The sequence below is a fragment of the Olea europaea genome, chromosome 15 (genome assembly GCF_002742605.1).
Source record: "Olea europaea var. sylvestris chromosome 15, O_europaea_v1, whole genome shotgun sequence".
NCBI classification, from domain to species: Eukaryota; Viridiplantae; Streptophyta; class Magnoliopsida; order Lamiales; family Oleaceae; genus Olea; species Olea europaea.
The window spans coordinates 13,119,524-13,131,108 of record NC_036251.1 but is presented as its reverse complement, the minus strand read 5'-3'; the positions used below and the strand labels follow the sequence as shown (position 1 = coordinate 13,131,108).

The window sequence follows — 11,585 nt, the reverse complement described above, 5'->3', positions numbered from 1 at the left end:
CCTAATTGATCATCCAGTCTTTGATGATGTTCTCACTCTCTACATTCTCCATGGCTCAGGTGTAGTGCCAATCCGAGTCCGGGAAAATCCCTTAAGTTTGAGAAGCTCCACACCTACTCGTAGGCCATGAGGTGTAGTTATGTCGTCATGAAGCCACCACATAGCAACTGGTGGCTACTACGAATTTCTCTAACCGATCTGGCGGAAATCGCTCTAGTACAACCCATTTGAATGGCACCAATGCATTTCACAGCTTCAATAAACCTCCAGGAAATAGAAGTCCTAACGGGCCGAGAGACATCAATCGACCCAACTATGGAGGAAAGCCCACAATTAAGCACCATCATCAGCCAAAGTGTCAATGGTGTGACTAATTGGGCCATATTGCCAAAAAAATGTTTGAGAGTCCATTTTTCGGATCCCACTACTCTAGTACAACCCATTTGAATGGCACCAATGCATTTCACAGCTTCAATAAACCTCCAGGAAATAGAAGTCCTAACGGGCCGAGAGACATCAATCTACCCAACTATGGAGGAAAGCCCACAATTAAGCACCATCATCAGCCAAAGTGTCAATGGTGTGACTAATTGGGCCATATTGCCAAAAAAATGTTTGAGAGTCCATTTTTCGGATCCCACTACCAACTCAGTTTCAACCACCCATCGAAAGGATACCAAATGGTAAATTGATTACGCTGCATCTCATAATATTACATGTGATTTGACGAATTTATCCATTCACATGGAATATGATGGCACAGAAGAAGTTGTAATCAGTGATGGTTTAGCTTTGTGTTTCTCACATATTAGTTCTTTGGTATTTCATTCCCCAACACGTACCTTCAAATTAAATGATATCCTTCGTGTTCCAAGCATTCGTAAATTGAAAATTTAGTTTCTGTCCATTGCTTTACTAACCAAAATCATGTTTTTTTTTTAATTTCACCCATCTTACTTTCTTGTCAAGGATCAAATCACGGGGGCGATACTTCTCAAAGGTGCATGGGAAAATGGTGTGTACACACTTTCGGACTTATTAGCGGACTCGTCTTCAAAAAAGGTTGCAGATGTGCATGAGAGGACGACGATCAATGGGTAACACAAGCGACTTGGACACCCATCTTCAAAAATTGTCAATTATCTTGTTAGTGCTTTTTCTCTTCCAGTAAAAAAAGAACATCAAGTGTCAAATCTTTGTACTTCTTATTCTATCAATAAAGCGCATCAACAACCTTTCCATTCAACTAGTCTTCAAAGTCATGCTTCTCTTAATCTCATTTACACCTATGTTTGGGGTCCTTTGCATGGTATTTCATTCCCCAACACGTACCTTCAAATTAAATGATATCCTTCGTGTTCCAAGCATTCGTAAATTGAAAATTTAGTTTCTATCCATTACTTTACTAACCAAAATCATGTTTTTTTTTTAATTTCACCCATCTTACTTTCTTGTCAAGGATCAAATCACGGGGGCGATACTTCTCAAAGGTGCATGGGAAAATGGTGTGTACACACTTTCGGACTTATTAGCGGACTCATCTTCAAAAAAGGTTGCAGATGTGCATGAGAGGACGACGATCAATGGGTAACACAAGCGACTTGGACACCCATCTTCAAAAATTGTCAATTATCTTGTTAATGCTTTTTCTCTTCCAGTAAAAAAAGAACATCAAGTGTCAAATCTTTGTACTTCTTATTCTATCAATAAAGCGCATCAACAACCTTTCCATTCAACTAGTCTTCAAAGTCATGCTCCTCTTAATCTCATTTACACCTATGTTTGGGGTCCTTTGCATTGTTGGTCTTGATAGTACGCTACTACTCAATTTTGGTTGATCATTTTACCAAATATATATGGTTTTATCCTATGACAATCAAATCAAATGTACGTAGCATATTTCTTCAATTTAAGCATCTTGTTGAAAATTGTTTTTAAACAAAAATAAAAAGTGCTTATTCCGACAACTGTGTTGAGTTCATGGCTCTTAAAAATTACTTTTCTATTCTTGGAATTAGTCACTACACCGCTGTTATTCACACTTCCCAACAAAATGGTGTTGCCGAGCATAGCTATCACCATCTTGTGGAAATGGGACTTACTTTTTTAAAAGATGCCTTTCTCCCACTCCCTTATTGGCCTCACGCATTTCAAACCACTGTTTACCTCATTAATCAACAACCAACTCCTCTTTTACATAATAAATCTCCCTTTGAAAAATTGTTTAATCGACCACCAAATTATCTTAAATTAAGAAAATTTGATTGCTTGTTTTTTCCCTAACTCAGCCCTACAGAAATCATAAACTCCAACCCAAATCAAGTCCTTGTGTCTTTTTGGGCTACTCAAACCTAAATTGCGTATCAATGCATGGATTTAGCCACAAAACAGGTCTATCTCTCGCATCATGTCATCTTCCACGAAACACAAAATCCTTTCGACACCTTTCCTACACCTCACGTCGGCATCTCCTCCCCAACATCAGCTTTCTCAATCTCGTTACTTCAACTACCGCAACCGCCACTAGTGAGAATGGCTCGTAGACCTATTTTTGCTTCACCTCGAGGTTTTTCCCCAATCTCTCATCTTTCATTTACCTACCTGCACGGATTCACTCTCACAGCACAATCAACTCGTATTGAGCCCACCAATCTCATGAATACATAAACCCAAATAAAATCCCTCAATCTCGAAACCTCATCTGAACCCGTAGGAATTCAGCAACCAAGCGAACCAACCTGAACCTATTCCATGACTACCCGTTCAATTAGCAACATTCATAAGCTAAAACAACTACATTTAGTTACCAAACACCTAATTCCACCCACCATTGAACCAAGTTGTGCGAGTCATGCCCTTCGTGATCCTAAATGGAGAAGTGTCATGTCTAATGAGCTCACAGCTCTAATGAGACAATACATGGGAATTAGTTCCCACCCCCCCTGCCTACCTTATTGCAAACAAGTGGGTTGCAAATGGGTAGTCAGGGTGAAAAAAAAAAATTCGCTCGGTCTATTGGCCGTTTTAAAGCTAGATTGGTTGTCAAAGGTTTCGATCAACGACCCGGGTTGGATTACAAGGAAACTTTTAGTCTGGTTGTAAAACCAGCCACCATTAGAACAATTCTGACCATTGCTGTGATGCAAGCCTGGACCTTGAGACAGCTAGTAGTCAACAATTCTTTCTTGCATGGAAAACTGCATGAAACAATCAATATGCTTCAACCACCGAGCTTCAAAGATTTATCAAAAAAATCGCTCTAGTACAACCCATTTGAATGGCACCAATGCATTTCACAGCTTCAATAAACCTCCAGGAAATAGAAGTCCTAACGGGCCGAGAGACATCAATCGACCCAACTATGGAGGAAAGCCCACAATTAAGCACCATCATCAGCCAAAGTGTCAATGGTGTGACTAATTGGGCCATATTGCCAAAAAAATGTTTGAGAGTCCATTTTTCGGATCCCACTGCCAACTCAGTTTCAACCACCCATCGAAAGGATACCAAATGGTAAATTGATTACGCTGCATCTCATAATATTACATGTGATTTGACGAATTTATCCATTCACATGGAATATGATGGCACAGAAGAAGTTGTAATCAGTGATGGTTTAGCTTTGTGTTTCTCACATATTAGTTCTTTGGTATTTCATTCCCCAACACGTACCTTCAAATTAAATGATATCCTTCGTGTTCCAAGCATTCGTAAATTGAAAATTTAGTTTCTATCCATTACTTTACTAACCAAAATCATGTTTTTTTTTTAATTTCACCCATCTTACTTTCTTGTCAAGGATCAAATCACGGGGGCGATACTTCTCAAAGGTGCATGGGAAAATGGTGTGTACACACTTTCGGACTTATTAGCGGACTCATCTTCAAAAAAGGTTGCAGATGTGCATGAGAGGACGACGATCAATGGGTAACACAAGCGACTTGGACACCCATCTTCAAAAATTGTCAATTATCTTGTTAATGCTTTTTCTCTTCCAGTAAAAAAAGAACATCAAGTGTCAAATCTTTGTACTTCTTATTCTATCAATAAAGCGCATCAACAACCTTTCCATTCAACTAGTCTTCAAAGTCATGCTCCTCTTAATCTCATTTACACCTATGTTTGGGGTCCTTTGCATTGTTGGTCTTGATAGTACGCTACTACTCAATTTTGGTTGATCATTTTACCAAATATATATGGTTTTATCCTATGACAATCAAATCAAATGTACGTAGCATATTTCTTCAATTTAAGCATCTTGTTGAAAATTGTTTTTAAACAAAAATAAAAAGTGCTTATTCCGACAACTGTGTTGAGTTCATGGCTCTTAAAAATTACTTTTCTATTCTTGGAATTAGTCACTACACCGCTGTTATTCACACTTCCCAACAAAATGGTGTTGCCAAGCATAGCTATCACCATCTTGTGGAAATGGGACTTACTTTTTTAAAAGATGCCTTTCTCCCACTCCCTTATTGGCCTCACGCATTTCAAACCACTGTTTACCTCATTAATCAACAACCAACTCCTCTTTTACATAATAAATCTCCCTTTGAAAAATTGTTTAATCGACCACCAAATTATCTTAAATTAAGAAAATTTGATTGCTTGTTTTTTTCCCTAACTCGGCCCTACAGAAATCATAAACTCCAGCCCAAATCAAGTCCTTGTGTCTTTTTGGGCTACTTAAACCCAAATTGCGTATCAATGCATGGATTTAGCCACAAAATAGGTCTATCTCTCGCATCATGTCATCTTCCACGAAACACAAAATCCTTTCGACACCTTTCCTACACCTCACGTCGGCATCTCCTCCCCAACATCAGCTTTCTCAATCTCGTTGCTTCAACTACCGCAATCGCTACTAGTGAGAATGGCTCGTAGACCTATTTTTGCTTCACCTCGAGGTTTTTCCCCAATCTCTCATCTTTCATTTACCTACCTGCACGGATTCACTCTCACAGCACAATCAACTCGTATTGAGCCCACCAATCTCATGAATACATAAACCCAAATAAAATCCCTCAATCTCGAAACCTCATCTGAACCCGTAGGAATTCAGCAACCAAGCGAACCAACCTGAACCTATTCCATGACTACCCGTTCAATTAGCAACATTCATAAGCTAAAACAACTACATTTAGTTACCAAACACCTAATTCCACCCACCATTGAACCAAGTTGTGCGAGTCATGCCCTTCGTGATCCTAAATGGAGAAGTGTCATGTCTAATGAGCTCACAGCTCTAATGAGACAATACATGGGAATTAGTTCCCACCCCCCCTGCCTACCTTATTGCAAACAAGTGGGTTGCAAATGGGTAGTCAGGGTGAAAAAAAAAAATTCGCTCGGTCTATTGGCCGTTTTAAAGCTAGATTGGTTGTCAAAGGTTTCGATCAACGACCCGGGTTGGATTACAAGGAAACTTTTAGTCTGGTTGTAAAACCAGCCACCATTAGAACAATTCTGACCATTGCTGTGATGCAAGCCTGGACCTTGAGACAGCTAGTAGTCAACAATTCTTTCTTGCATGGAAAACTGCATGAAACAATCAATATGCTTCAACCACCGAGCTTCAAAGATTTATCAAAACCTAACCACATTTAAATGCCCTTCGTGATCCTAAATGGAGAAGTGTCATGTCTAATGAGCTCACAGCTCTAATGAGACAATACATGGGAATTAGTTCCCCCCTGCCTACCTCATTGCAAACAAGTGGGTTGCAAATGGGTAGTCAGGGTGAAAAAAAAATTCACTGGGTCTATTGGCCGTTTTAAAGCTAGATTGGTTGTCAAAGGTTTCAATCAACGACCCGGGTTGGATTACAAGGAAACTTTCAGTCTGGTTGTAAAACCAGCCACCATTAGAACAATTCTGACCATTGCTGTGATGCAAGCCTAGACCTTGAGACAGCTAGTAGTCAACAATTCTTTCTTGCATGGAAAACTGCATGAAACAATCAATATGCTTCAACCACCGAGCTTCAAAGATTTATCAAAACCTAACCACATTTACAAGTTACAAAAGACCATCTACGGTCTCAAATAAGCTCCAAGGGAATGGAATTCGGCTCTAAAAGAAAAGATTTTGGAATTTGGTTTTGTCAATTCAAAAGCATACAGCTCCTTGTTCATTTACAAGTCAACCTTTGTTTCATGCTTCCTGCTGGTCTATGTTGGTGATTTGGTTATTACTGGAAGTCACAAAGTTTTTGTCTTCTCAATAATTGCTAAACTTGAAGCTTTTTTTTTCCCTCTAGAGGACATGGGGCAACTTTATTTTTTTTCTACATAGAAGTCATTCCTACTACAACGGGTTTATTCCCGTCCCAACACAAATACATTTATGACATTCTCGCAAAGGCAAACGTGCTTGGATCAAAAGAAATGTCCACTCCACTATCCACAACAATAGCTCTTACACTCATTGAGGGCACTTCAATAGTAGACAGCAATGAGTTTAGGAGTGTCATAGGTGTACTCCAGTACCTCTCTCTTACACAACCAGATATATCTTTTGCAATGAAACAAACTTTCCCAATTTATACATAAACCCACTGCCATGCATTGGTCAGCTACAAAAAGACTCCTAAGATACTTGAAACAGGCAATTTATCATGGCATTGACATACGCAAAGGCTCAAGCTCAATCATAACCATGTATGCCGATGTCGATTGTAACCAGCATCAGAAACTTTGGTTATTGTCGCTGTTTCAGGAACTCGGCTCAAACATTTCATCTCCACCAAATTACTTTGTGACAACTTGGCTGCAGCACAACTCAGCCTTAACCCTGTTCAATATTCTCGAATGAAGCATATTCAAATAGACCTGCATTTTCTTAGAGATATAGTTCAAAAAGTTGTGCTGAAAGTCCATCATGTAAATACCCAAGAACAACTTGCAGATCTTCTCACAAAGCCATTGTCAAAGCAACGAACTAGCCAACTAAGAACCAAGATTGGAATTGCGGATGGTAGCCCTATCTTGAGGGGGCGTATCAAAGATCATGGCACAAATCAAGCAATAGATCATAACAAAGATAATTAGGCGAGATTCAAGGATATAATAGCTAGTCAATCACAAGAATCAAGCCCTGCATCAATCACCAATCTCACAACCACAATTCTAGCTAGCTTCCCTAGAACAATATTGCATTCCTAGAATAGTTTTGCAATCCTTATATATATAGAGCATATGATTCTTCTATTAAAAATCACTGTTGTATTGTAATTCATTTTATCAATATACAGTCAAGATTAAAGTTCCATCCATGTCAATGGCAAAGACCATACTAGGGATGAAGAAAGCCTCAAAGTCTTGAAGGCAAAAAATGCTTCCTATATACGAAAGTAGAGAATCCAAAGATAAATCTACAGGGAGAATCTAGTGAAAACAGCGTAGAGCCTATAACAAATTTCTTCTATGAGAATAATAGCAACATTCAAGTATCAAAAACCTATGATAGTTTACCTAATAAAAAATGAAAAGATCATCGAATGAATAGATCTACTGTATTTTATAGACTCGTGGAGAAAATTAATTCTCACTACAAAATGTATAACCAATGCTACCACCATAAAAGTAGAAAAGTGAAAGGTTTGATCAACTCTTCATATACTACATCTATACAAGAAATATGAACATCATCCCGTGAGATCATATGAACTAGGTGATAATGACGAAAGTCTGCCATTCTTGAAAGAGATGAAAGAAGTTTTAATTTTGAATAATTTCATTCATCCTGTCATAGAAAAGTATGGTGAAAAGAACAATCTGATGTACCACCTACTTGAGTAAATGACTTAGACGAGGTTGAAAAAGGTATGTCCTGCACTCAAATGTCAAAGTTTTCGTTTAACACTCTATAGATTTGCTAAGAGATAGTATAGCAAGTTACAGTCAGGTTAGATTAAAAGCTGGCTATAATTAAAGCATGCATTTCTAGGGCCTTTATAGAAGCAGGCTGGGATAGGCACCAACCACGAGACTCAATGACATGAGACTAGAAGAAGGGAAAACCTTCAAGAGCTATTTTACACGTATTAGTGCTGAACTCATAGCTTACGAAACCATGTTATATAAGAAGGCTAGAGATGCTTTATGGAACCGGTTGTTGATGCAGAATCCTTTTCTGGTGACGTTTTCATAAAAAAACCTAGGCATTCAAACCAATTAGTAAATTTGAACGAAACGAGATCCAAATAGAAGACAAGATTGAGAGCAAACAAAATATAGAGCAAGGCCGGATGGAAAAACTCAAGGATAAAAGGAAAATCCCCGATGTAAGTACCTAAGTTATCTTCGATTCGACGACGAAAATAAAGGAAAGGTGTACACAATATCTCCAGCTCCTTGGCAAATTATTGACAAAGCACGCCATCCATCCCTTAACATTTCAAAGCCGAAATTTTGTAAAATTTATCACACGATAAACTATGATTCAAACGAATACTTTGAGTACTCAAAATGGAAAAGTTTTGAGCCAGTAAGGAAGGGTGCATGAAATCCCAAAGAGCAGAAAGCCTCCTTATCCAAGTACAAGAGACTGTGGTCGAGGAACGAGGCCAAGAAATGCAAGACCATCACATGCACTAGCCAATGTCCCAAATTCATCACCCTCCTTGTAAAGGGTTTTCAAAATAGTAAAAAAAGTTCCTACTTTCTTTTTCCAATCAGTGATTTCTGCTTGTAGGTAGCCTTTCTGTTTCCTTCTCATTCTTCAAGCACATCAAAATATTTACAATAAAAACTTAAGTGTACTATTCAACATCAAGTATTTTGCATTTCACCTAATAGCTACATCTAGCATAGCCAAATTTGCATTCAATTTTTTTCCTCTTTATACAAATGAATTTTGCTAATCTTGAATGGATGATCGAACAACATTGAGCATTCGAATTAGTTGCTATTGCCATGTGAAATTCTTTCAATCCATCATTTACTATTAAATTTACAATATGTGCACAATGCCTTACATGTATAAACAAACCACCTAAGACCATCCCATCAACCTTCCAATCCTTCAACATTTTTTATTTATAGATAATAGTCCCATCATTTACACTTATATTATCAAAAGTAATTATGGACACATGCTCTATTCACCAGTCAATCTGTGGTAAGGTATACCCTCTGCTTCTTAGCAATAAGTATACCTTCCAATTATACATTCTCTTCACTATAAAGTTTTAGCACTACCTACTAATTTTTCTTTGGGATGGAAGATCAAACTTAGGGCAAGAATATCTCGTGAATTTTCTAAATTCGATACCTTCAACAAAGCTAAACAGCAATTCATCCACAATAATCATTTTCACCGTTGCTCTTATATATGTTTCTTTGTTAAACACCATAACAGCAATATTGACAATCACATCATCACCGTCATTTGATTGGTTGGTACTTTTTGTCTTTCATCTATTTTGGTACTGTCATATGCTTAGCAATTTCTGAAGTGTTTCCACAACCACAAACAAAAAGTATCACTCTTACTCGTACCACTCTTTTTTTTTCTTTTTTCTTTTTCAGTTGTCTCAGTATTCATCTATATTACACAAATAAAACAAAATGTATAAAACTTAATAAATGATTATGTAGTATGAAATCAAAGATTTTCAATGCAACAATCTTCAAATTTTTAAAGTTGATTGTCCTAATCGAGAGTTAACTTCATCGAAGAGTATCTCAGTTCGCAGTTGTAAAGACACAACTGACAAAGAATTCTATATTGGAAAATGGAAATCTACCACTAATGTCAATGTTGTTTATAAAATAAACATTTTCAAAAACTTTCCAAATTACAAAGACTCTTTATACTTATAATCTATTCAATAATAAAGAATGACACTATTTATAGTCAGTGACTGCATTATTTTTTTTACGTGTCATAATTTTAATAATTTCAAAAAAGAAATAACTTTTTATAATGTTGTGCAATGTAAGATATCATGTATAATAATTACTAGAGTCACTGTTTATGAATAGCATCACTCAATAATAAACGGCTGTGAAAAAAATTCAGATTGCAGAGTCTTTAGGGTCTAGGGTCAATTCAATCATAATCTTTTATACTTATAATTTACACAATAAAAAGGTTATTTCTTCTAATTATGGATAGAGTCTTCTTTAATTTAAATATCATGGCATTTCAACATCAACTAATAATGAATTTGCATACGAGATACAAATAAAGTAATAAATTAGCACCGTGTTAAAAAAATTAGATAATTGAATCCATTAAATGATCACCTAACAAGGCAGCAACCAAAAAATTCAATTCCAAGTCTCAAGATCAACTAATAAATGCTAAAACAAGGATAAACTATTAAGCGTCAACATAAAATGTTACATCAGGATCGTAATTTGAAAAAAAAAAAAAAAAAAATCCATACAGCAATACATATTAAAATATACATGTAGTATTTATAACCTGATTAGTTTCATAATCCTCAAGAAGAATTGGAGGTGATCTTGATTCTTAATGGCCAACAACTTTTGGAAACAACGAAAATTTTGAGTTCTGATGAAGGACCTGAAGGAATTTGCTTTAAAGCTATGAATTTCTAGAGTATTTATAAAATTATTTGGAATGAATTTCGATTAGCCATTCGAGTAATGTTGCGAAGGAAAGAAGAAGAAGCACATAGATAGTGAAATTTGAACGTGAGATAATTTTGACATCTAATGTTAAAATATCTTATTTATGTTGGTGCTATGCATTAGGCTTTAGTGAAAAGAGAAATTCGAGAGAATCAAATCCACTCTCACTTCTCAAGGCAACACAAAGAACGAGATTCAAAAACCATTAATACAGTCTTGAAATCGACCCATTTAATAAAGGAACTAGAGTCGTATCAGCCAGTTCTATTTGGTTCTTAGAAAAATGGCCCCTACTAATGAATCTACTTGCAACAAGCTGGAAATTATTAATGCTCATTAAGAGACAACTGAAGACCTAGGGCGTCGAGGGGTGGATTTTGTTGTTGGTGAGTTGTTTTGGGTAGATCTTACAAAGGATAAAGTTACCTAGTCATGTTTGCATGGCCTATGTTTTTAATGTTTTCATTCATTTTACTATGACAATTCCTTTGGGATGAAACTGGGTCCATTTCAAGGGTGAATTGCTTCCACCTCGGTAAGAAAGATGGGATGAGGATGAATGTGCATTGGACAAGGAGGAAAGTAGCGTAGGGCCAAGTGTTGCAGTGCTATTGGGCTGGTATGTATGAGATGTTCACAATTTCCATGCACACATGCAAATGCCTCAAATCAATCCGATCCCTATTGAAATAAGCAGGCTTCACATATACCATGTTCGAATTTCATATTATTCGGCTTATCAAAAAAACAACCCACTGTATATAGTCATTATGAAGTAATCCGTATATTTGGTTGGATGAACATTTAAAAAAAAAAAGAAATTACTATTGAAAATATATCAAAACGCATAGCAATCAACATGTATACACGTAATACACCAAAATTCGAACAACAGCACATAAGAAAAATTGAATTACTGTTTGGTTGGATGAACATGAATAAAAAGTAATTACTATTGAAAATAGATCAAAAGCCATAGCAATC

The 11,585-nt window shown here is 36.7% G+C and overlaps 1 protein-coding gene across 1 annotated transcript; it reads left to right on the top strand.

Moving 5' to 3' along the window:
* Positions 1 to 6,059: 6,059 nt before the first annotated feature.
* On the top strand, positions 6,060 to 7,049 carry LOC111411260. Its single transcript, XM_023041808.1, has 4 exons — positions 6,060 to 6,168; positions 6,295 to 6,484; positions 6,575 to 6,606; positions 6,718 to 7,049. Exons 1-4 carry the CDS (start codon positions 6,060 to 6,062, stop codon positions 7,047 to 7,049), a joined length of 663 nt encoding a protein of 220 aa, XP_022897576.1.
* The last annotated feature ends 4,536 nt before the right edge of the window (positions 7,050 to 11,585 follow it).

Coding starts and splice junctions, on each gene's coding strand:
- LOC111411260 (XM_023041808.1), top strand. CDS start 6,060: ATGGAATTCGGCTCTAAAAGAAAAGATTTTGGAATTTGGTTTTGTCAA. Junction 6,485..6,574: donor AGTGTCATAGGTGTACTCCA/GTACCTCTCTCT, acceptor TGCATTGGTCAG/CTACAAAAAGACTCCTAAGA. Junction 6,607..6,717: donor TCCTAAGATACTTGAAACAG/GCAATTTATCAT, acceptor TCGCTGTTTCAG/GAACTCGGCTCAAACATTTC.